We start from the raw sequence: 25356 nt of genomic DNA on the forward strand, positions 1-25356 counted from the left end.
ACCAAGCAACGCAGCAGAGGCCGGGCGCTCTGGGTCACTACAGGACTGGCACAGCCTTTTTGGGTGAGCCCAACCAATGCCAGCTTACCCTGCCGCTAGCGCTGCTGCTCAGAGACACTCACCGCATTTTGAAAGCAGTGTTATGGGCAAGGACGACAAGGCTGTGAAAGACCAGGCCTTTGTCAGGGTAAGCGCTGCAGGGGAAGCTGTTTCACAAGCCCACGAAGAGGCAGAGGAACTTGCCACCTGCTAAGGTGGAATGCGCTCAGGAGAACAAAGGCTAAAAAGCAGTTAAGCTCTACATGTATAAGTGTACACATGAAAAAAGAATAAGAAAAGCTGCGCCTCCCATACACCCTCCTCACGGGCCGCCCGAGCATCAAGCCCGCCGCCATGACGGACACCCCCAAGCCACCGCCCCCCCTTCCCTCCCCCCCCTTCCCCCCCCTTCCCCCCCATTGCGCATGCGCAAGCCTGCCGGCCCGCCACTGCCACCTGCCGGCTCTCGCGGCCCGGTCCACGCGCCGCCCAGTCACGTGCCCCCAGCACGGGCGGCGGGCGGAGGCGCGCGGCTGCGGCGGGCCTCGGGCTCCCTCCGCTGGCGGGCGGGGCGGGGCGGCCGGCCTCCCCGCTCACACATGCGCTCACTGTCGGGCGCCCCGTCCTAACGTCAGGAGGGACGCCCGTCCTTGAGCGAAGGGTAAAAGCAGCCGCCCCCCCCCCCCTCCTCCTCCTCCTCCTCCTCCTCCTCCTCCTCCTCCTCCTCCTCCACTGCTGGCGCGCTGCCCCCTGGGCCCGCGCTCGGGCCTGCGTCGCTGTGCGGGAGGGGGACGGGCGGGCGGCGGCGGGGAGCAGGTGAGGCGGGGGCGCTGGGCAGCGGGGCTCCGGGCGAAAACGTGCGTGTCGCGCTGCGGGGAGCCTCCCCCGCCCTACGTAACGGGGAGGGGAGGGGAAGGGTGCCGGTGGCCGCTTTCCTCAGCCCTCCTGCGGCACACCGCCTCGGGGCGCTCGCCCCTTCCCGTCCTAGTCCTCGTCCCCGCCGCCCGCGGCAGTTGGGGAGCAGGCGGTGGGGCCCTGACGGCCGCGGGGCGGGCGGGGAAGGCTGTCTCCGCTGTCTCCCGCGCCGGGCCCAGCGGGGGAGGGGGGCGGAGCGCCCCCGTCGGTGCCGCCGCCCTCCTCGGCCACGGCGGAGGCGGCGGGGGCTCGGTCTTGTCCCGTCCCGTCCCCCCCCCTTACCTCGCCCCGCCGGGGAGAGCTGAATTCAAACCGCTGGGAAATAAAAATTACACCCCACCCCACCCCCCAGCCGGCGCCCTTCGGTCCCGTGGGGTGAGTGCCATACGTACAGTTTGATACGGTTTTTTAAGCACCAGTGTATTCAATTCAAGTCTGCAGAGTTACAAGAAAGCCTGCTTCTGATCGGTATGTTGAATTTCAAAAGTGTATTCATTGATCTTTCCATTTAAATAGTAGTTATATGGGGTTTTTATGGCCGTACATAAGTAAATTACTATCTTTGCCAGCCACCTGGAAGGAAAGAAATCATGATGTATATCATAAATGGGAAAAAACCCACCATGTTAATAAGGTCCATTATAATAACCGCAAGCTGATGACTTAGTAAGTTACCTGGATCAAAATAAACTAAAAACATTCAGGGTTGATCCAGTCGTTCATCCAATCCCAAGTACATCTCCTTCCCCCTTCTCTTTTCAGATGGGTTAGTGCAGAAGGGCAGCGTGTTACATGCAGAACATATAAACACTATTTATTCCTTAACCTTGATTTAACCTAGTTTTTTTGTTTGGAAAGGAAGTCAGCAAAGGATATGCTGCAGTCACTGATGAATCTGTGAAAGGAGACTCTTTAGCACCATGTACGCAGCCTTTGTCTTAGGATTTTCATTTGTGTGTGCAGCTCATATGATAGTTTTCAACTTTTGATTTTACGTGAAGACTTACTTATGTTGCCATTTGCTAAAGGTGTTCCTTTTGCTGTTTCCCAGAATAATTCAGAAGCACTGGTATTCCTGACAGAATGAGACACTGTCTGGTATTGATCTGTTCTGAGTTCCAGTTTTATAACCTTACCTGGCACAAACAAAGGAGATTGGTCACTAGAATGTGGGAGCCCTGCTGGGAAACAAGAGTTAATCTAAATGAATCTATAGTCTGAATGCTACGTCAGTTGCTGTGAAATACCAAAAGGGTACTGTAATGAAATCCTTTGAGAATGTACCAGGTAGTAGATCTTGAGGCACTGATGTATGTGAATAGAAAATTCAGTTGATGGCTGAATGTGGGTGTGTAGAAGAAAAGGGAGAGAGTTGTTTCAGGAGAGTTACCACTCAACATAAAGCATATTTCCAGTTTACATTGCACTGAGCTTGCAGAAAGGCAATAAACCTTTGGCCTTTGGGGAATTCTGAACTGCAAAACAAACGGATGGTACTGTTGCTGTACCAGGAGAAAGCTATATTGTGAATTGATTTTCATTTACATAGTAACACTACTACTTCAATAGTAATTAATAAGAAATGCAGATTTCGATATTTGTCTGTAAAAGAAAAGAACATTGCATACTGTTCTGAAATCTTGCAGGGATTTCTTTAAATAATACAACAAGTTAAAGATAAGACTTATGTGACTTCTTTTAAAAAGCATATTTAACACAATATTTATGAAAATGTGTTTATAGGTCATTGTTTATAATGTAGCTGCATCTGAAGAAGTACAAAGTGGCTTTGTGTCATGCTGACTAACAACATAGGGCATCATTTCATGGTACGTCAAGCAATGATTCCAAGAAACCTGAAACCGTTTCCCTACATTTGTGGCAACAGAATGTTGTCGGGTTACAAACCTAAAAGGAACATCAAGGACTCTTATAAAATTCTTGAGCTTGAGGAAGGATGTTCCCTTGATGATATCAGAAACTCATATCGAAGTCTTGCCAAAAAATACCATCCAGACAGCGGTTCTGCCACAGCTGATTCCGAAGCATTTATGAAAGTAGAAGAAGCATACAGAGTTTTGCTCAGTGATGTGGCGACCAAAAAGAAATCAAACGAGAATAATGAAGAGGAGGAAGATCAGTTCAAATCAAAAGCACCACAGCATAGACACTACTTGAGTTTTGAAGGCGTTGGTTTTGGAACACCAAGCCAAAGAGAAAAGCAATACATGCAATTTCGAGTAGACCGTGCTACCGAGCAAGTGTTGGAGTACCGGAAGCAAAGACTTGAAAGCCAGTATGCTGCGACTGACCTAATGAAAGCCAAAGATGTGAGGCAGAGCAAAAAGGTGAAAATAACTCAGGCAGTTGAGCGGTTGGTTGAGGACCTCATCCAGGAATCGATGGCAAAAGGAGACTTTGACAACCTCAGTGGCAAAGGAAAACCTTTGCAGAAATTTTCAGACTGTCCACATATTGACCCTATGACTCATAACTTGAACAGGATTCTGATAGACAATGGATACCAGCCAGAGTGGATCCTGATGCAGAAAGAAATACGGGAAACTATTGAGCGGTTAAGGAAGAATATAGTGGCATCTAGAAGTAAGCTTGGAGGGCCAATGACACCATATAGGCAAAAGCAATGGAATCATATTTGTGAGCAATTTATAGAAGATATCAGGAAATTAAACAAAAGAATTGACAACTTCAATTTAGTTGTTCCTATTCTGAGCAGACAAATGGTGCACTTCAGTGCAGACAAAGAAATTGTTCGAGCACAAAAGACTTATGAAGCTTTGATGGAAAACAGAGATGCTTCTAATTCAGACACAAAGGAAAATGAAGAAGAAAATGTTAAAAGCTTTGGGTGGAAGTCTTCTCTATTTAAGTGGTTAAACCTTACACTGAAATAAGCTAATACTAATTCATCTGTCTCATCAAGATTTTGAATGCACTTTATTAATTAAACTTGTAGCACTAGAGAAATTTCAGGTACACTGAAAATGTAAAATCCAGCTGTCCACTCTTACACCAGTTAAAAAGAATTCGGTTGTCTGATGTGCATTTGCAGGTGCTTAATTGATGTATTTGTTAATATTGTTAAGGAATAAATAAATTCAGTTATCCTCTTGCAGCTCATTTTACTTCTGCTTAAATCAAAATTGACATTTCACTTTAGCATAATCACTTTTACAGTCTGTTATCTCTTCAAAAGGTAAAACAGGCATAACAAAAGCACATTAACAACAAAGTGGAAGTAAAAGTCTTGTTGTGCCCTGTTTGTTCGACCTTTATCCTTTGTTATTTAAATGCTTACAGCTCATAAATTGTTGACAGGTTTCATGTGTTTTTTAAAAAGTACATTCATCTCTTCAAGGTTAAATTAAATGGCAATGAAGGGAGGGTTCTGGATGTCTGGGCTTGGACTGTACATTCTGCAGAAGTCCGTTTTTGGATCTGGCTTTTAACACAGAAGGAGGTCTCTGAAAGCATCCGAGCAAATAAGGAAGACTGGCCAAAACTGTACCCTAGTCGCAGGGCATTTTGGAGGCGAGAGGAGAAGGGAATATTGATTTTTCAAAAGTAATTGCACCATTTAAATATTTTAGAATATTGGCATCAAAGAATGCACTGTGAAATATTGCCATACTATTAAAGTTTCTGGGCAATGGCTTGGAGGGTGGGAGAATCTCCGTGATGCCAAAGATTTATTTATCTTTAGTAACCTCTCAGCTCCCCACAGAATCTGATTTTCCTGGAGGACTTTGCCTTTGAAAAGGCGTCACAGGATATATTGGTATCTGTGTGGGCCCCTTCCTCACTCATGCCTCTGTGACTCAGACTGTCACTGTCTCCACCCATGCAGGAGTTCTGCTGTGCCCTGCCAGTCTAGGGAGGTGTCCCGCAGGCTCTGTTATGCCACGGAGGGGGAATTTCCACTCTCAGAGTTTCAGGAATGAAAGCTAGATGATGATCACAGCCATCCTTTGGCAGATGCCCCAGCACCAGCAGAGTCTGGGTTAATGCGTTTGCTTTTGGGCAGGTAACGCTGCATGTGCTCCTTTTGGTCTTAACATGCAGGCAGAATATTACTTGTATTTGTTGGGAATGGATTAATTGAAGTATCATTTGTCAGAGGGTATTATATAATCTAGTAATATAATTGAATATAATTTATTTATTGGTAAACACTATAGGTCTTTCGAGCCCTTGCGTTACAGCAAATAAGTAACAATGACAAGATGTTTGTCATGTTTAAGAAAATAGGGCTAATCTCAGCTTCCTGTAATATACTTTTTGATAGGAATTAAGGTGGCAAAAGTAAAAAGAATGGCGTTATGTGCAGACTGATCTGTTGCCTCTAGGTCATGCTACTAGGATGCTTGCGCTGTGCCGTGCCCTGGTGTTGGCAGAAAGGATTAGATCGTGGCTATTAGTTCCTGTCTGCTGAGATTCAGTTAGGCAGCAGGGATACACTAGCGGTGCGTGGATCAGTTGGGCCAGTCAGTAATTAAAGTACTCTTCAGTGGCTCTCCAGGTCTGCAGAGATGGTAAGAAATAATGGGTGTCTTACAGATACAGGAGTTAAGTCCCATATAGTGGTAAAGCGGGAACAAAATGTGTGTGTGGTCTTGATCTGCCATATAAGTAGCTTGAATCTAAATGCTCAGAAAGAAAAATCAGGTTACATGGCAGTCCTCCGTTTCTGGGGTCTCAGTAAGGGTTCAGATTGCTGTCCTTTCCTTTGTCATATGGATATGATTCATTGAGATCCTGGTGTTAGACCAGGTGGTACCAGAAAGCTTTGCCCTCTTAAGCTCCTCACTCATTTTAGTAGCTGTGTGTATGAATGTCTGTTTATTTCAATAACTTACCTATACATTCTTGCTTCTAATGAAAACTGTAAATGAAACATACTTTTATGGAAGTCCTTTGACGTAGTACTCTTACAAAGATCAAATTTTGATTCTCATTATGATCTACAGGAATTGGATCTGAATTGCTGTTTAAACTAATCCAGTGACAGATTTAGAAAGAGCTAATTGCAAATCGAATTCATTGCACAAGAGTAAATAGAAACCAGACTGCAATAAATCCAGCTTTGATGGAATCCACTTTGGCTCACACTGAAGATAAGTATCAGCACTGTAAATATTTAAATTGCCATAATGGATGAGTCAGCATACTGAGTGATTTTTATGTTCCTTTTAAAACTACTTGGTTTTAAATGGAGTAGATGTGACCTGACTCTTGGCACTTTAAATCAGCCTTACGCTGTTGTCATGAAAAATTGCCCGGCGCAAAAATCCACTTCTTCAACATCTACACCAATGATGATGAAAAAAATAATTTAAATTTTTATTTTCCCCAGGTGTGTGGAGGAGTATATTTTTGCAGGGCTGGTCTATTTTTTTGTTGCTCTGAGCTCACAAAATCCTAAGAGTAGTATTTATTCAGTACTTCTAGAATAAGTAATACCAGGTACTGCATACCAATTAGAAAAACCCAGGAGAGAATGGCCCTCAGAAGTAATTTTTCTATCTGACACTAGACTGTTAATTTGAATTTTCTGTTATCTTATTACTGACCTCAGAAGGACGATTGCTGATTCCAGATACAAATACATGTTGCTTATTCCCAGAACTCCCTATGTGTTGGTCTAATTACCATACGTCTTGGGGCTTGAAAGGCTTATCTAGATGACATATTAATACAAAGACAAAATATTATTTATATTTATTATTAGGATATATTAATTAAGGTATCAGTTTTTCTCAGGGTGAGGAGCTTGTTTCTTGCCCAACAATCTGATGGCTCTTTCAAGCACTGTTAGCAAGCTATGCAATCATACGTGTTGGTGCTTTCCAGTAAAAGGAAAAGACATACAGCTGTAGGCTATCTGAAGTAACGTCTCAGGCTGTCCTATAAACTGAAGAGTGTCTGTATATGCTGTAAATGTTGAGGCCTGCTGAGTATCTTTCTGTTTCAGAGTAGTAACAGCTCTCAAGATGCACATGGAGTTACAGTGAAGGTTCTGATGAGAAGGAATAAAAGTCATGAGAAGCAGGGCATGCTCTAAGAGACAAAGACCAGTGGTAAATCTTTATTCTTAGTGGGAGAAACTGCCACTGTGCGGGAGAAGGGGATGTGTGGTGTCTCCCTTAGAAGTTATTTCCCTACCAGTTGTGTTTCCCTGGATGTGGCAACCACACAGTTTGCGTTTCCCCAGCTGTTAAGAAAACAGAAATATGTGTGTGCATGGGGGGTGGGGTGGGGGGGGTGATAGGAAGGGCCTGGAAAGGAGAGAGGCAGTTAGGGGGAAAGTAAACAGCATGTGATGCTTCCAGATGAGGGTGAGAAGATGGTGGCACATGTATTAACAGGGGTGGAGGCTGGAGAGTAGGCACATGTGAAGTACAAAAAAAAAAGGGCTATGATCCTTTCCAGTGAACAGCAAGGCAAGAGTTTCGTTACGAACTCTTTCTTTGTGGTATGGTTCTGAGCATCAGGAGTAAGAAACAACTGTTGATATTGGTCCTCTCTGCAGTGGATAGCCTCTTCTCTGGGCCAGGTAAAGTGAGAAGGGAAGAGTTTCTTCAAAAGAAGACTGTGGCTTAGCTCCGGACCTGGTGGAACACTGTGAGCACCTATAACTGACAGAAAAAAAGGAGGGGAGGTGAGAGTAGAGGGCTTTGAGTACAACTTCTAACTTTGAGTGGGATTTCGTGGGACTACATCTTAACTGTCTTTTAACAGGAAACTGAATGTTCTGTTGCCATTAGGTTGCATCTTTATAGGCCTTTCTCACAGTGCTCCTTTTCTTGCTTAGTGCCCCATATTGCTCGTCATTGTTCTTGAGCAATATCCTTGAAATGCCTTCCTGTTTTCTTGTTTATGCTGTTCCACTCTTAAATTTCTACTTCTTGCTTTTCAGATTGATTCTGTGCCAGAGTGCAAATTTTCAAGACTAATCACTTCCCTAACTTCAGTACTTAAATTAATTCAGCTGCAGTGTTCTCTCGAAAATCTTGCTATCAAATCTTTTATAATGGGCATCAGTCTGTGTTTTAGAAGACGATGGTTCTTCCTTAAGGTACCTGTGGTGCTGGTATGGCTTTCTTCCCAATGCTTTGGCAAGAAACAGGCCAGAAAGCCAGAGAAAGAGAACTGAATCCTGTGTGTGGGAAGCATGAAGGGAATTCATTGAGAGTCAAAAATTCGGGGTCGGTTGGTACGTTTTGGGCAGGTTCAACAGCACGTTGCAAGCAGCCACCCATTCACGTCCGTTGTCCAACCGCAACGTGTAGAAACCCTCTCAGCTCTCTAGGGAGAGGTCCCGGGGCGAGTCGTGCCGGGCAGGGCTCGCCGTTGGCTCGGCCCCGGCCCCTGCTCGCTCACCGCGGCCGGGAAAGGGGGGACGCGAGGAGGAAGAAGGCGACCGTCGGCAGGCTGCTGACGAGTGCGGCGGGCGGGCGGTGCAAGTGCTGCTTGGGGCACGCTGAAGCCGGCTGGGAAACGGGGTGAAGCAGCGCAGGTGCTCCTTCCTGGACAGCTGGAAGAGGAACGCGGAATGCCTTATGGGCTCCCTCTGGCTTCACCCAGCCAGGCGTAGGGCTGCGGGGGGACGGCGTCCTGTGGCGAGGCACCTCCGCCGCCACAGGGGGCGGCTCGGCGGCCGCGGAGGGTCGCGCCTTGTGCTGGGCTCGCGGCACAGCCGCGCGGCGGCATGCGTCACGCGCGCGCTGGGAGCTGACGGCAGGCGTCTCTCGCGGCGCCAGCCCCGCCGGCCGGGGGGAAAGGGGGGGGGGGAAGGGGGCGCTCCCCCGGCGGGGGGGGCGGGGCGAGCCGGGCCCCCGCCGGCAGCGGCCTCCCCCGCCCAGGAAGAAAAGGGGCGGGGCTTGCGCCGGCAACCTCCTGCCGCCGGTCGCTCCTGTCGCTGGCGTGGGCCGCCCCGCCGGCCAATCGTGGCGCCCCGTCCTCACCCAGCCTCCGGTGACGTGCGGCGCTAGCTTCCGATTGGCGGGCGGCCGCGTCGCTCGTGGGTCTCTCTGCCCCACCCCCCCCACCCCCGCTCCCCGCAGGCGGAAGAGTCTCGCCCAGGACGGGGGTACGTGCGGCCGTTGTTTTCCTGACGCCCCGCTGGCGCCGAGGGGCGGCGGGGTGGGGTGGGGGCCGCGTGCGCGACCGAGTCGGGGGCGGCGGGCGGGTAGCGCGGGACATCGTGTCCGGCCGCAAGCGCGCGCGCCCCCTTGCTCCCCCCCCCCCCCCGGCCAGCGGCCGTCGCGCGCCCCGGTGCGCGGAGCCGCCCGCCCCGCCCCGCCGCCAGGGACCCTCCGTCGCCCCCTCTGCCGCGGGGAGCAGCGCCTCTTCCCTCCGCCTGCGCTGGGAGCCCGGGGCGGCCCCGCCGGTCCCGGCCCGGTACCCGGGGCTCCCGCGCGCCCCTCGGTGCTGGCCGGGGGCGGGCGGCGTCCGGCCGCGTTTCCCTGCCTCCCACGCCGGGGCCCGTGACCTTTTGTCGTAGCGCGGCCGCGGGAGGTCACGGGCCTGTCCCCGGGGGCCGGGGTCGTCGGGGCGGGTGGGGGGGCAGCAGGGCCCGTCCCGTCCCGTCCCGTCCCCTCCCCGTTCCCCCCTTGCCGCTGCAGGGCCACGGTCAGGTCTTCCTCCGGTCGCCATCGTCGGCATCTGGGAAAGGGAGCGGTGGTGCTTTAGCATAAAGTTTGAGGTCCGTAGATGAAATTTCAAAAAAAGTGACTTATTTCTTCTACATAGTGCTGCCCTCGGCGTAACAATTACTGCCAGGACTTTGATTGCAGCTTTGGGGTTCTGCCTCGTATTGCCCCGTCATGGCTTGAGCCCATTAAATAAATATTGATGCACATAGGATACTCTTATGAGCAAAAATAGGCCTGTGGATAATTGCAGAATTGATCTTTTTTCTGCCTCTCTCCAGTCTTCAAACTTTAATAGCCCTCTTAAAGAATACTTGCTGGAGACAGCAGTCACGTTGCTCTAGGTCTGAGCATTGCACAGACTTGTGTAAGGCGATTACCTGTTTAATAATTTTGCTACATTCATTTAAGAGTTCAATTAAAAGTTCCTTTGTTTCCTCCTTCTAGCATAGTGCTATGGTGTATGGGAAACTGAAAGTGAAACTGCATGTAATTACTGAAATGAGTGAGTGGTCTAAAGGTCCCCCTTTAAAAAAGTTACAGTGGACTTAACAGAAATGTTCCCATAAGCTCCTTACAGTGGTCATGCCAAAATATCTTTTCATAGGATACGCATGTGAGAAAAGTATGTGGCTTAAAGCATATTCTGATTGGTTGCTTGTGGAGGATGCTGTCTTCTTTGAGGAAAACAGGGTTTTCTTCTTCACTTTAAATTTATTCTCCTCCTGCTCTCTATCTTTTACTTTCTTCTTTGGAAATAGGAGGTTCCATTCTTCACTAACCTGACAGTATTCCAGGGCCCTTGCACAGCTTAACACAGTTTTCTTTTTGCAGACTTTTTGTATTTTCTTGCAACTGCTTTTAATATTTTATTCAAGTGAAATCAATTCATTTTAAGAGAAGGAAACTGATTTTCAGATGAAAATTCCAATTCTTGTGTTTTCATTTCACTTCATTTGTCTGAATAACATACCAGTTGTTTTAACTGGAGTGCTGGTGTCTACCAAGTATTATTTTAACAGTGAGTGTAACTGTCTTCAGTCACTAGTTTGTCCTTCTAGGTGTTCTTGTGTTTCTGTTTATTGGACATGAGTGAGAAATGTTTCCAGAGAACAGTGGGAGAACCCGTCTGCCCTTGGAAAAGGGGAGGAGACGGATTGTAGGAAGGGCATTGAAGGACAGCTAACGCAAGGGGTTTTTCCTGTTTCCTCGCTGTGAAGTATGTGGATATAAAAGTTAAAACCAAGAGAGTGAGTTTTGTACTTTTATTCAGGTAAGAAAGTCCAGCTGAAAGCATCTGTCTTTGTCAGAGTTTTCTGTCCGTGTAGAAGGATATAATTGGGCTAAAACCTATGTATGTGTCCGTATTAACTCATATGAGGATAAACTGCAGCCTAGCTCTTGTGGTCTTGATGGAGTCTCAACTTCACAATGTCACTGGTCTTTCACAGTTGAAATATAGCTTATTATTTTCTTCATTTTTTGCTAGGGCGGTTGAGAACTACATACATATGGAACATTATTACAGAATCATAGAATGGTTTGGGTTGGAAGGGACCTTCAAAGATCATCTTGTCCAAGCCCCTGCCATGGGCAGGGACACCTTCCACTAGACCAGGTTGCTCAAAGCCTCGTCCAGCCTGGCCTTGAACACTTCCAGGGAGGGGGCATCCACAACTTCTCTGGGCAACCTGTTCCAGTGCCTCATCACCCTCACAGTGAAGAAATTCTTCCTTACATCTAATCTAAATCTACCCTCTTTCAGTTTAAAACCATTGCCCCTTGTCCTGTCACTACAGGCCACGGTAAAAAGTCTCTCTCCATCGTTCGTATAAGCTCCTTTTATATATTGAAAGGCTGTAGTAAGGTCTTCCTGGAGCGTTCTGTTCTCCAGGATGAACAACCCCAACTGTCTCTCACCTGTCTTTGCAGGAGAGGCGTTCCAGCCATCCCAAATGGGAGACAGCCGTTTTTGTGGCCCTCCTCTGGACCACTCTAACAGGTCCATGTCTGCTTGTGCTGGGGACCCCCAGAGCCGGGCGCAATACTCCAGGTGGGGTCTCACGAGAGCAGAGCAGGAGAATTGCCTCCCTCAACCTGCTTCTTGTTATGCAGCCCAGGATACAATTGGCTTTCTGGACTGCAAGTGCGCATTGCCGGCTCCCATCCTTTTTTTCAACAGAGCTGCTCTCATTCCATTCATCCCCAAGTCTGTATTAATATTGAGGATTGTCCCAGCCTGTGTGCAGGACCTTGCACTTGGCCTTGTTGACTTCATGAGGTTTGCACAGGCCCATTCCTCAAGCTTGTCAAGGTTCCTCTGGATGGCATCCCTTTCCTCCAGCGTATCAGTGTGTCCCTTCTCTCTAGCATATTAAAACCAGTATTGTATAATAGCTGGGTGTTTATTTAACAGCTTGTGAGAGGGTGGCCAACCTGTTGCGTTTGGGTTGGCTCTGTACAGTCCATCCTTCTAGGAGATCTGATCGGCACTATGCTTACCTTTTAAATGAGAGCAGGGAAAGTGGTTGGTTGGACTTCAGGCTGGATGAATTGTTCTGGCATCCTGCAGTCTGCTTCCTGCCGTCCTTTTTTATGGAAACCCCACAGCCCTTATTTGTCATGCCCTCCACATGTGGGTGCCCTCCGTCAGATGTGCTTTTGATCAGAAATGGCATTGTCCTCTCACAAAGAGAGGAATATCCACACATTGGTGACAGAACGTAGGCACATTCAGTAATGCTGGAAGAAATGGTGCATCACCGCTTTTCAGTTGTGTATCTCTGAAGCCTGTACCCATATGGAGCTATGTCAGTAGTGAGAGAAATGTTTAATTATTTTTACTGTTAAGTGGAGCTCTCTTGAAATATCTCTATGAAAGACTCCTTTGCAGAATTCTGAATGGCATCAGTTAATGTTTAGATCATCTTAGAAAAAGGGCAGCTGCATTAGCACCTCTGATTCCTTTTACTGCCGATCGTATTCTCACATGCCTGCTCTAGCACTAAGCTTTCTTTGTGAAATCAAAGCTGGTTTCTGGCATTAGACACGTGTAGAAATAATTCTAGAGTTCTTGTCTGTGTTCTATTGCAAATTCTCTGCACCTTGTTTCTCCATGTTTGTCATCTTATTCCAGTGAAACAGAATTGTGTTGTCAGTTACTAGTCTGCTGTAGAAAGACCTCCAGCAAGTAGTGTTTATTTCACCTATTTACATTATATAGGGTGCTTCTCTCCTGAGCACAAAGATAAGGTTAAAGCAGAGTGCAGGTTTGTGAGCCAGTATCAAGCACCAAAAATACAATTTCTGATAAAATAATATGCTTTTGTGGACGGTTGCCATGTATCTTAGAAGATATTAAAAAAAAGCAACTTTTTCTAGTCTCCCTAGCTTCACTCATTTGTCACTAATGCAGTTGTGAAAACTCCATTTGACATCCAATACAATTAAGTATTGAGAGAGGTTTTGTCTCAGATTTCTGAAGGGAGCCAAATGGCTGTGGTTTGTCACCTGATGTTTAAAAAATGCTTAATAGTTAAGACAGGGTTTTGTGCAATGTATGGTATCCGTAACGTTTATCATTACTGACTTTGCAAAATTGAAAGGGTTTTGCTGGGATAAATGCTAGTCAGTTTTTGGATTGGAAGTTGGCTTAATTATATTAGCTGACAAAACAAACTATATATCCCCTTTAAATCATAGAAGGGAATGAATTTTTTCATTTTGTTTCAGCCTTTTGAACTAGAACAATTTTTGTAGAAGTAATAAGATTTCTTTCATTAAGTCATCCAAGAATTTAACAGGCTATTTCTTAAGTATCACAGAAGGGTTGAGGTTGGAAGGCACCTCTGGAGGGCATCTGCTCCAACCCCCTTGCTCAAGCAGGGCCCCCCAGAGCCAGTTGCCCAGCACTGCGTCCAGACACAGGCATTTGAATTATCTCCAAGGATGGAGACTCCGACAACCTCCCTGGGCAGCCTGTGCCAGTGCTCGGTCACCGTCACAGTGAAAAAGTGTTTCCTGATGTTCGGAGAGAACCTCCTGTGTTTCAGTGCGTGCCCATTGCCTCTGGTCCTGTCACTGGGCACCACTGAAAAGAGCCTGGCTGCGTCCTCTTTGCACCCTCCCTTTGGGTATTTATATACATGGATGAGATCCCCCTGAGCCTTCTCTTCTCCAGGCTGAACAGTCCCAGCTCTCCCAGCCTTTCCTCACAGGACAGATGCTCCAGTCCCTTCACCATCTTCGTGGCCCTTCACTGGGCTCTCTGCAGTGTGTCCATGTCTCTCTTGTACTGAGGAGCCCAGAACTGGACACAGCACTCCAGGTGTGGCCTCACCAGCACTGAGTAGAGGGGAGGGATCACCTCCCTCGACCTGCTGGCAACATTCCTCCTAACGCAGCCCAGGGTACCATTCACCCTCTTTGCAGCAAGGGCACATCACTGGCTCATGTTCAACTTGGTGTCCACCAGGACCCCCAGGTCCTTTTCTGCCAAGCTGCTTTCCAGCGGGGTGGCCCCCAGCACATACTGGTGCATGGGGTTGTTCTAGGTGCACGACTGGGCGCTTCCCCTTGCTGAACTTCATGAGGTTCCTGGCAGCACATTTCTCCAGCCTGTTGAGGTACCTCTGGATGGCATCCAAGTAGAGGGTGAAAAATAATTTCTGTTGTTGTTGTTGACATATCTGAAATAATTTTTTCCAGTGGCTTTTCTTGATCTGCTTTCTGAATTGCGGTAGAACTTTATGTTTGAAGGAGGTGGTTTTATTTAGATACATTAATACTATTTAAGTGGTCCATTGTAGGAAAAAAATTACAGAGGAAAATACAGCTTTGAAGAAATACAGCTTCAATCATTCTGAAAATGACTGAAAGTGTATTTACAGGCAAGGTAATAACTGGTAGATTTGGTTCAGTGGGGAGAAGTAGCACAGCATGTTTGTCTATTTACTCCTGTCTGTGGCCAGCTGCATGCAGGGTGAGAACAGTGCAGTCTGTAGTGGCAAAAGCAATGGGAACCATGAGCTGTGTTCCAGTGTGGGTGGGCAAGGAGCTGGGAGGGGAGGGTTTACTGCTGGGTGAGGAAGAGACACATTCGTGGTTTGAAGAGGAACAAATGAAGTAGAGGTGGAGCCATTTTAAGGGTGGAAAAGAAGGAAGGGCTGTAGGAGCAGTCGTAAATCTAATAGCACAGTGCAGCAATTTTGTGTGAAAAATGTAGAAAGAATAGGGATCTGAAAATTGCTAGGTAAAAGTGTAATCTAGGAAAATAACTATATGGTGTAGTCCAGATACTGTACAAAAGTAAAATAATTTTGGAATTGAGTGATTGATTTTAATGCTTTAAGTTAGCATCATAACTATGGATGGATTTCTGGAACTAGACTCAGGAGAACAAACTTTTTGTCTTATTCGTTGGACGTGGCCTGTGTTTGTAGTGCAGGCAAACTCTATTTATTTTTATTTCATTTCTTAGCATAGACTTCTAATTACCATTATTAAGCAGAAAAATGTTCTACATCAGTCTGTCTTGTAACATAATCATAACAGACATTTGTCTGTTGTTAGCCTTTAACTAGTATCTGGAAACTATTTATAGCAGGTTGGGAAAATAGAGAAGCTGACAATACTAAAACAAAATAGAATGGCATTAAGAGTGGTTGTGAGTCACTGCTAAACAGAAAACTGGTAAATATTCTAACTTCTGACACTTAAACTATATATGCTAATCTTTTTAGTGTGAGAATAGATTGTCAGAATCTTTTATAGCTACTGTCTCACCAAATTGAGAACTGTGTTTTTTCAGTAGTTGCTTTGTAACACTAATTAACTTTGCTTTCCTCTTCCTGTATGTAAAGTTCTGTGTTATCCTCTCTCTGTGAAGTGGGACATTCTTTACCCTTGGTATTAGTTGATTCATTGAGTTGATCCCTTTTCCCCTATATTAGAAGGGCACTATATTATCCAGCTTATTTGGAGACTGGAAATATGGGTATCTTATGCAAGATTCCTTGGCCTGACTCAAAGACCAAGTTCTGGTCTGTGTATGAAGCCCTGTTGTATGTATCGTACTTTATTTTTTAACTGCTAATGCGAGGGAGAACATTGTGGTTTGAAGATGAAAGTTAGATTGAAATATTTGCTTTTTTTCTCCTGTTTTTTGCTTGCTTTTATTTTTGTGTTTCATACGTTTGAACAAATAGTATATTCTATTTAATTTCTTTTCTGTTTCAGATAAGATGATTTATATATAATACATGAGGGTTTTGGGTTGTATGATGATATTATTTTGCAATTCTGTTTGAAAGGTAGGTTGTTTTTTTAAATACAGCTCAGTATAGAATCCATAGAGTATCTGGAGTACTTAATTCTGTAAAAAACCCCATATTATAAAAATTGCTCATCAGAGTTGTCAAATGTCTCAAGATTTTGCTACTTTGTATAAAATGCATCTTTGACTGTGTTTCAGGTATTTAGGACACAGTTGTTAATGGAAAAATTAATGTATAAGTACCAAATAAGAAGGGCAATCTAATCTTTGAGAAGATGGCAGGATTCCTAGACAACTTCCGGTGGCCAGAATGTGAGTGTATTGACTGGAGTGAAAGAAGAAATGCCATCGCTTCAATAGTTGCGGGTGTATTGGTAAGTTTTGAGAGGATGTGAATCGTAACTCTCTTGAGAAATTTGGAAGTACGACAGTTACACTTTTGTGTCAAATTTGTGAAGTTTCACTCTTAACTGCTGTCCTGATTTCAGCTGGGGTAGAGTTAACTGTCTTCCTTGTAGCTGGTGCAGTGCTATGTTTTGAGTTCAGTATGTGAAGAATGTTGATAACACTGATGTTGTCAGTTGTTGCTAAGTAGTGTTTAGTCTAAAGTCAAGGATTTTTCAGCTTCTCATGCCCAGCCAGTGAGAAAGCTGGAGGGGCACAAGAAGTTGGCACAGGACAGGGCCAGGGCGCATGACCCAAACTGGCCAACGGTGTATTCCATACCATGGGACGTCACATCTAGTATAGGAACTGGGGAGTGGGAGCGGGGAATCACCGCTCAGGGACTGGCTGGGTGTCGGTCAGCGGGTGGTGAGCAATTGCCCTGCGCATCATTTGTACATTCCAATCCTTTTTTTTACTACTGTTGGCATTTTATTAGTGTTATCAATATCATTATTAGTTTCTTCTTTTCTGTTCTATTAAACCATTTTTATCTCAACCCACGAGTTTTACTTCTTTTTCCCAATTTTCTCCCCCATCCCACTGAATGGGGGGGAGTGAGTGAGCGGCTGCGTGGTGTTTAGTTGCTGGCTGGGGTTAAACCACGACAACTGCACGTCAGTCCAGTAGATTTCTTTAAAATTTTTTTAAGTGTAATTGTTAGACAGCTTTTTTATGAGTCGCATAACTTTGCATTTTGTCTGATAATGATGTACCATTTCTGCTATCTCTTCTTTGAAAAAGATTGAAATTCCTAGTGGATTGTTTTCATAATTAGATATGTTAGAACACCTATGTTATACATAGTTTGTATCTTGTGTTTAGAATCTGGATTCCTGTTCTTAAAGCTGTACAGGGAATTTAACCATACGCTGGTATTTAATTTGAATAGAAAATGTGACCAATTCCCAAATACTCCTCTGAAAACATCAACATTAAGGTTTGTGCAGAACTTGCATATCAGACAGATTTAGAGTCCAACTTAAAGCTAATAATTTTCTAGAATAGTTTGTGTGTTAAAAGACAATCAAACCAATGGTATGCATGAATATTTGCCATGTTTTGTCTGCCTGTCTCTGTACCCTTCCAGCCTCCTAATACTGGCCTATTTCATTTCTAGTTTTTCACAGGTTGGTGGATAATGATAGATGCTGCAGTAGTTTACCCTAAGCCAGAACAAATGAACCATGCGTTCCATACCTGTGGGGTGTTTTCAACACTAGCTTTTTTCATGTAAGTGTATATAAAGGGAGTTCTTATAAAATAAACATGAGCTGTTAAACACAGTTTTTACTAGACAATATGGTATATGATAAATCTTTGAATCACTTGGTTATAAATTACGTATGAGTAATCTTGTAACTTTTTGCATGGCAATGTAAAGGCCTTTTTTCTTTTACCTGTGGCCTTTGTTTCTGATTGTAGTCTGTTTATTCATTGTCCTGTTTAGGGTAAATTGCTTTTCCTGTGCACTTTGGCTGAACGTAAGAAAGCAGACCTTGGTTTATGCAAGTGGCTTTCTATAATAAGTGTTTAGATTCCTAGATCAAAATTCATTTAATGCTGCCCAGTTGCTTACCTCAATTATAAAACATTTGACTGCATTTTCCCCTGCATTTTTACAGCTGTCTGTGGCCCAAAACTTCCTCAAGTGGGAGAGGTAGTAGTATTATAGCTATTGTTATAAAGATGCAAATGTGGCAAGCTTGAAGGAGTAATAATAGCTTTTATTGAATCATACAATATTGGTGAGAAAAAAGGATTCATTTGGATATGTAAGACCTTCTTATCACTTGGTATCTGGAAGTTTCTGGTTTTTTCCTCAGCAGTGTAACTCGTTTTTAAGAAAATGTATTGTCCCTCCTTACAGGGTATCTCTCACTTGAATACTTACGGCATTCATTGTGAAGGAAAGCAACTTGTATCATAATCATGAGAGCACTGTGTTACTGGCTGTTATTATTCCTGTGAAGTGGCTTTAGATATTTTAAAAACCTAAACAGACAGAAAGTGACCAGGAATATTTCAATCACTAAAAAGGGCAATTCTTTCATCTTACAGATCCGTTAATATAAAAATTTAAAACTTAGGAAAAAATACGAGGTTTGCTTGAAATCCAGTTGGAATCCTTCCATTAAGGGACATGTAATAATATGTGACTATACAGAATGCCAAGTAATTTTCCCAGAACTTGTTGCATCTTAAAAAAAGCTAGCTTTTTACTTAAAACTTTAAATTGATTTTCTAATAATCTGAAGCATATACACTTTTTTCTTCCTAGGATAAATGCTGTATCAAATGCACAGGTGAGAGGGGACAGCTACAGTGATGGATGTTTAGGAAGAACAGGTAAATTAACTCTAAAAATCATGTTCAGTTGAAAGACTGATTATTTAGGTGTTGGGTTTGTTTTTTTTTTTCTAAGTGGTGGTTAAACAAAAAATCAGAAGTCAAGGAGTAAGAGAGAACTACTGTGAAGTTAATTTCTTTACAAAATTAACACTTGAAGATAAGTACTGTCTCTGCTAAAAAGGTGAACTTGGAAAAATTTGACTTCTGTATATCTTGAATACCTAAACTTTCCTCTGCAAATCCTGTATAGCTGCTGGGAGAAATAAATTTTTGCCTTGTGGTAGGCTGTGGAGCAGACACTACTTAAGAATGTCTTATTTTAGAATGTATCACAAACATTCGGTTTCCTCTGTATGTCACCTACTGTGTGGTGTCTGTGGACCTGCTGTCCCCTCTCTGCTTTCATTCATAATTCCCTTACTATTTCCCATGTGGATCCCAGCATCTGTTTTTATGTGACCTGTAGAATGCCTCACTGGAAATCCACTAGGGTTTACTGATTTTTGAACTAGTGTATGACACTTTTTTGTGTGTCATTCATAAATCAGCTTGAGAGAATCTTTATGTAGAAGTATTTTCCTTTCCTATGAGTGAGCAAGTTGATTATTTTCAATGGCATCATCTTCCTTTTTCAGCAGGTAATATCTGGTTATGGTAGATGTTGCCCATGTGAAAATATCTTTCTGAAGTAAACACAGCAAGCGTTTGTTTTACATACCCTATTGGAATGCCATCTTTACCTCAGAAACACCATAGCTTTGGCAAAGTACCTCATCATTAGTCCACTCCAAGTTGTGTTAAATGATGTTATAGGCGTTCCCTACAAGTGAGGGGAAATTTCTGGTCGTTGTGTCTGTTCACTAAAATAATGGGAATCCAGACACTGTGCTTTACTGGAGAAGGCAAATTTTGGTTTATCTTGTCCTTGATACAAGGTTTAACACTTTCCCTTTGTGCCTTCAGCAAGATAACATATTGTGTCATAACAGTAGTAGCTTGGATCATCTGTCACTATGGATAATAGTCTACATGGTTCTTAGAGGTTTTAATATTTCCTGCAGGTGCTCGTGTCTGGCTCTTCATTGGCTTTATGTTGATGTTTGGTTCACTTATTGCTTCAATGTGGATTCTCTTTGGAGCATATGTTACACAGAGTAAGTTTGTCTATTTTCACATACAGAAAAGTACTTTTGCTGTCAGCCAGAAGGCAGAAAATCTAGAAGAATGGAAATGTGTGGTCTGTTCTTGTCAGAGCCATACTATCTACTTTTGTAATCACAGAATGACACTATGGATAGTGTTTTAAATACACCTTCCAATGCAAAAGAACTTAATATTTCCTTTGCTATTTACTTTGCAGACACTAATGTTTACCCTGGATTAGCAGTGTTTTTCCAAAATGCATTGATATTTTTCAGGTAAGTTATCTGGGCAAATTTCCCTCCTTCCCAAGGGGTATCTGGCTTGCCTGCTTCCATGCACATTGATACTCCTGGAAAATAAGTTCTGAAAGCTGGAGGCTGACTCCAGGCTTGGACCTTCCACAATATGGAGTTTGCTGCTGTCAATGCAGGACCCCCTGTATTTCAATTTGTTACCCACCCTGACCTTTACTTGAGGAGGGTGGCATGTAAGCCAAAGGGACCTCTTGGGTCACTGAGTAAACTGACATTGTACAGAGAATTGTGATATTATTCAATGCATAAACTGATCAAACGATTTCTTAAAAACTCTTTTTTACTCTGCTACTTTTTTCTACTCCCTTTGCTCCAGTGCTTAGAAACAATGTTTTATTTGCCCCTTCTTAGCCCATAAGAGGCTCTTTGTTCCCCTCATGTTCCTGTTAGTCCAGCTCTTTCTGGTTTCACTGAATTTACAGCTCTAGAATGTGGATGACTAAGAATATAGACAGTATTCTGGGTGAGATATTGTCAGTGTCTTTGGATAATGGCAATAATGCTTTCATCTCTGAACTACAAATACCTTGGCATATATCCTAACAGCACTAGGTGGGAGATCCTATTGCCCTTTTCCTGACTGTTTCATATCAATGGATTGATTATCTGATAACTGATACACCTAGATTTGTTTCTACTGGATGAGCTTTCAGTTGAGAGTGATATTTTTTTTTCCTAAGAGCATGATGGTATGTTTTGTAAGATTGCACTTAAATCAATTTCTTTTATTTCGCTTAATATCATGAAGTATGACAGTTTGAAACTATCTGTATCTGTAATAATTCTTTTTATATGTATAATGCATTGTGCAATCCATGAATTTTATTAATAAAAGACAATGAAAGCATTAAATAGTGTAATTTATGAGATCAGTCACTGAAAAAGTTTACATAACCTCCTCTTTTGCAAGTTCTTACTCACTTAAATTACTGTGGTAACAATTTTCCTTCCAGTACCTTATCAAATGCTTTGCAGTGAGCTAGATCGACTGGCTCCACTGCGCTTCCCTGTTCAGAAAATCAGTTACGTTCTTGCAGAAAATAGCAGTTCCTAAATCTCTCTGTAGTCTTGCACATGGTTGAAATGGGATACTGATGAAGGCAGACTTTTGAGAATAGTTTCACTATGCCTGAAATCTTTATTCTCATTTCAGTAGTTTGATGAACTTACTTCTGAAGCTTTTTGTTTCTGAAAGTGTCTTTCCACAGTTTCTATTGTATTCTGTATGTAGATATATTTCAGGTTTATTTGTTTTCTTTTGTCTTCTAAAATTTGTTTTCTAGGTATGAACAACCTTTTTATTTAAAAAAAAAAAAAGTCTTTGTTTTTTATCCCACCACACACTTTAGGCAGTAACGTTTGATAAGTCCATCCATTGCCATAGACTCCTTTCCTCAGACCAGACCTGGGTCAATCAGCGATGCCCTTCTTAATGTCCTTATCCAAAACTTTTGTTTTGATTGAATCAGGTTCTCTTCCATCAGTGTTGTTGCATAATGTCTGTATTCCCTGAACCTTGTGTCTCCTTCAGGACTTGTGCTTCAGCCCTGGTTGTTACTCCACCAGTTTTTTTACTTAGTTTAACATGCTCTATTAGCGGTTCTTTTCTCTGGTTAATTGCCCAGTTGTCTAGCTTGTTTTACTTATCATTGCTTGTTACTGTTGTTCTTGGTGTGAGCATTCCTCATTTCCCTCCCTCTTCATTCTCTTACGATTTAGTATGACTGTGCCCTTCTTTACCACCTGTTTGTTGGCTATAAGAAAAAAATAATTTAAAATATAAGGAACAATAAGGAAATCATGCTTGGTTTTGTTCCCTCAACATTTTTGTTTTTGATTCATGACAATATGTAATTGCATCCAAAGTTATAAAAGGAATTTTGGAAATCAAATTTTAATTTGGATCTCACTTATCCACCACAGGATCAATATTCTTTCTGATTTGCTCATAAAAATTTAATTGCTTAGATTCTAGCTAGGACATGATGCATTACATTCAGCTGATTGCCAGATGCCAGGATGAGACTTGCTGCTCTGTAACTCTATGGATCGGTCCTAGAATCTCTTAAATACCAGAATTTTTTCCTTCCTGCTTTTACTGTGAGACTGGCTATTTTTTCATTTGAGCAGTTGCATCAGCTGGATCTCATAGTTTTAGCAATGCATAGTAAATGAAATGTAAGTACAAAAACCAGATAGTGACTTGAATAAAAGTTAAGGTTACTGGAGGGATGTTGATTTGCAGTGTAGATAGGATAAGATTATAAGGATGCTATTAAAATTACCTTTTCCACCTTATGTATGGTCTGTTTTTTTGTTTTTTTTTTTTTTCCTTTAGTACTCTGATCTACAAGTTCGGAAGAACAGAAGAGTTGTGGGGATGAGAGATCACATATAGCATTGTCTATTCCATAGTTGCTATGTCGTACTATGTATGTAGATATATTTACATTTACTTGTTCTTGTTTTGCTTTCTAAATTGTATGAACTGAGACAAATTACAGTTTCTGTAATAAGCTCCTTCTTTTCACAGGACAGATTTGTGAATATGTACATATGACTGTATATATCTTAAAAAGGGAACGTCGGGCTTTCTTTCTGAAATCTTCAGGCTTATTTCTTCAAATACATTGGTTTCTGTCAACTCCTAAGACTTGATCTTCCAAACCTTTACATGTGTCAGAGGCTTCAGTGGAACTATTAGTGAAAAAGCAGGATAAAGCCCATACCCTGTAAAAGGGGTTATTACTTTTACACATAGGTGAGCTAGAGCCAGTATTGCAAGGGCTGACAGCAAGGGCTGCCGTGTAACCTGGAGTAGTCGTCAGTGCATGGAAGTGACCCAGCCAAGACTGTATTTAATGAGGGTAAATTCTATTGTATGCTGAGATAAGAGCTAATTTTAAGAATTTTATATAACTGTTCAGAAAAATATAAAGTAGCTGGTTTTTTGTAAAAGGTTATGAATTTTTAAACAAGGCCCTATATTAAGCAGGTTCTGCATGGCAAATTGAACTGTTCCTGACTTCTGATTGCTATAGCACAAATGACATTTGGTAGCACTGCAGTCCTTAGAATTAATTTCATATTGTTCAGTGTAATAGATACCAAATAGTATTTAATGCATTTACTGATATTAGAATTTCAAAAAAATAGACAAACCAATGCCAGTTATACTTAAGGAATATAAAGAGTAAATGAGAGTCAGTCTAACATCTCTAAAATTAGGCTAGCATAATTTTCTTCAGGGGAAGCTTTTTGCTGATAAATGAACAGCTACCCTGTTACCTATTATCTTTTCTATTTAAAAGGCAAGCATTTCAAGTGGGGATATAGCAGATGTATTTATTACTCACAATCTTACCTTGGAATAATTGCCTGTTTTAGGACTGCCATTTGCCCCAGTTAAAATGTATTTATCTCCTAAATTTCATGGGCACTTTATTGAATACTTCTATTATTGAGATCCTGTTTCTTCTAGCTGGAGTATACAGAAGGGGAGAACAATGATGTTGTACAGCTTTGGACTGATCTGCTATATTCATTTTGCTGTTGGTGACTTCCTTATCTTATGAGTTCTATGTGGTTTTTAAAGCGTTTAAATCTACGTTGTGTCTACAAGCTTTTATAACTTTCTCTGTATAAAGATTGCTGACCAAATGGTATTAAACTGCAGAATGTAACTTCTGTGCATGGTTACTGTATACTGTTAGTCATCTAATTGCTCCCTTGTGGGAATCTCTCCAGTGGACAGAATATGAAGCAAATACTGCAGCTGAAATTGTGCTACTGGCTAGACTAACTTCATCCCGATTTCACCATCCTGCAGTGAGTTACGATATATTCACTGGTGTTAATCATAGCTTTGTACATAAGTTGTCTGTTTGGTTGTAACTTCAGAAAAACTGCAATAAACTTTATCTTACATTCTCAAAATAGTGAACTTCACAAGGTAATTAATTGTACAGTAGTACTCAACAGCTCAAGTAGTACTGACCTTTAACCAAGGCTTGTGTTTTCAGGTGTGGTGGCTTCTTGCTTAGGAGCTTTGGAATGTTTGTTGGCTTTTTTACTAAGTGAGAAACAAGTGTGGCCTGTAACTAATCCCATTTACAGTATCTTGCACCTCACAGTTGAACAGCACAAGCTAAGTGTTTGACTCTGGAAGAACTCTTTAAGAGTGCTTTAATCTAAGTTCCTGGCTAAAAGAGTTTTCTTAAGAGCAGGGCAAGAGCTCTTTCTGAGGTTCCCTGCATTTTCTACTAGAAGTTTGCTTTCTTGCAAGTACTTCTTGACTGTCCCTTCTGGTTTTAGAGAACTGGAACAGTCATGCTCTCTACACAGCTAGTAAGAGGAGAAAAGAGACAGCTCTGAGCATGTGTCTCTTCCAGTAGCCTAAGCTGATAACAGGTGTGGTAAAAGAACCATGCAGCCTTCATTCAGGGTAGCCTGAGGTCCACTTTTACACCACAGGTAGTTCCAGTGCAGGCCAAGGTGGACAAGGATGGCTCATTTCAGGTAATGCCTTGGCCTGCTACAGTTGGTAGTTGCAAAGACAACCCTTGAGTTACTCCTAACAAAAGGTTTTTAACTTTGGCCTATTTGTGTAACTAAAAATATTTAGTAACAACTATCCCTAACAGAAGTCTAGTGTAGAGCTTATTCAGGAAGTTGTATTGCTGACTATTCACAGAGTATGTTTTTAACTGCTGCCTTCTTTATGTCCTCTGTCATGAATTTAGGTTGTTCCTTTTGTGAGCCTGTAGTGGTTCATTTGTTTACAGCACAGTACATAAAAAGAACATGGATGAACTTAAAAGCAGGTATTATGCAGCTTGTGGCTGACTTGAAAATTCTTACCAGACTTGAAGTATGACTAAGTAACTCTTCAGATAGATAACTATGTTGTCTTGGCATGTTGCCTAATCACAAGTGATGAGATTAGTTTACGAGGAAACAACCTCATGAAGCTTTTGGAAAAAAATGTTACTGATTTTTTCATGCTAGTCTGGTGTATTCCTGGAAGGGGTGGAAAAGCATTACCTCAGATAACCCACAGCTCTGTCAGTGACCAGGGTCGTTAACAGACCTAAGTAACTTGAACAAGTCATCTGCAAATAAACAAGCATATTTCTTTTTTTTTTTTAAACAACTTGTATCAAACCCAGGAAAAAAGTCAAATAAAAACAATCATTTTAGTACA

General features: G+C 42.8%; 2 protein-coding genes across 7 annotated transcripts; both read left to right on the top strand.

Annotated features, from left to right (window-relative positions):
• The first annotated feature begins 619 nt into the window (after nucleotides 1-619).
• On the top strand, nucleotides 620-4090 carry DNAJC28 (DnaJ heat shock protein family (Hsp40) member C28). 4 transcript variants are annotated; one of them, XM_075033790.1, is made up of 3 exons: nucleotides 686-700; nucleotides 1307-1422; nucleotides 2698-4090. In XM_075033790.1, the coding sequence occupies exon 3, from the start codon at nucleotides 2751-2753 to the stop codon at nucleotides 3867-3869; it is 1119 nt and encodes a 372-aa protein (XP_074889891.1). In that variant the 5' UTR covers nucleotides 686-700; nucleotides 1307-1422; nucleotides 2698-2750; the 3' UTR covers nucleotides 3870-4090. The 4 variants fall into 4 exon arrangements, with proteins under 4 accessions (XP_074889894.1, XP_074889891.1, XP_074889893.1 ...); XM_075033793.1 differs by lacking the exon at nucleotides 1307-1422 and having other exon boundaries at nucleotides 620-700; XM_075033792.1 differs by lacking the exons at nucleotides 686-700; nucleotides 1307-1422 and adding an exon at nucleotides 712-855.
• Nucleotides 4091-8968: 4878 nt separating this feature from the next.
• On the top strand, nucleotides 8969-25200 carry TMEM50B (transmembrane protein 50B). 3 transcript variants are annotated; one of them, XM_075033797.1, is made up of 8 exons: nucleotides 8969-9064; nucleotides 16099-16274; nucleotides 17465-17577; nucleotides 18626-18693; nucleotides 19758-19850; nucleotides 20057-20114; nucleotides 22492-22585; nucleotides 22687-25200. In XM_075033797.1, the coding sequence occupies exons 2-7, from the start codon at nucleotides 16176-16178 to the stop codon at nucleotides 22535-22537; spliced, it is 477 nt and encodes a 158-aa protein (XP_074889898.1). In that variant the 5' UTR covers nucleotides 8969-9064; nucleotides 16099-16175; the 3' UTR covers nucleotides 22538-22585; nucleotides 22687-25200. The 3 variants fall into 3 exon arrangements, with proteins under 3 accessions (XP_074889898.1, XP_074889896.1, XP_074889897.1); XM_075033796.1 differs by adding an exon at nucleotides 15864-15937 and having other exon boundaries at nucleotides 9042-9064; nucleotides 22492-25200; XM_075033795.1 differs by having other exon boundaries at nucleotides 22492-25200.
• The last annotated feature ends 156 nt before the right edge of the window (nucleotides 25201-25356 follow it).

The sequence above is a fragment of the Buteo buteo genome, chromosome 8, assembly GCF_964188355.1.
Source record: "Buteo buteo chromosome 8, bButBut1.hap1.1, whole genome shotgun sequence".
Lineage (NCBI taxonomy): Eukaryota > Metazoa > Chordata > Aves > Accipitriformes > Accipitridae > Buteo > Buteo buteo.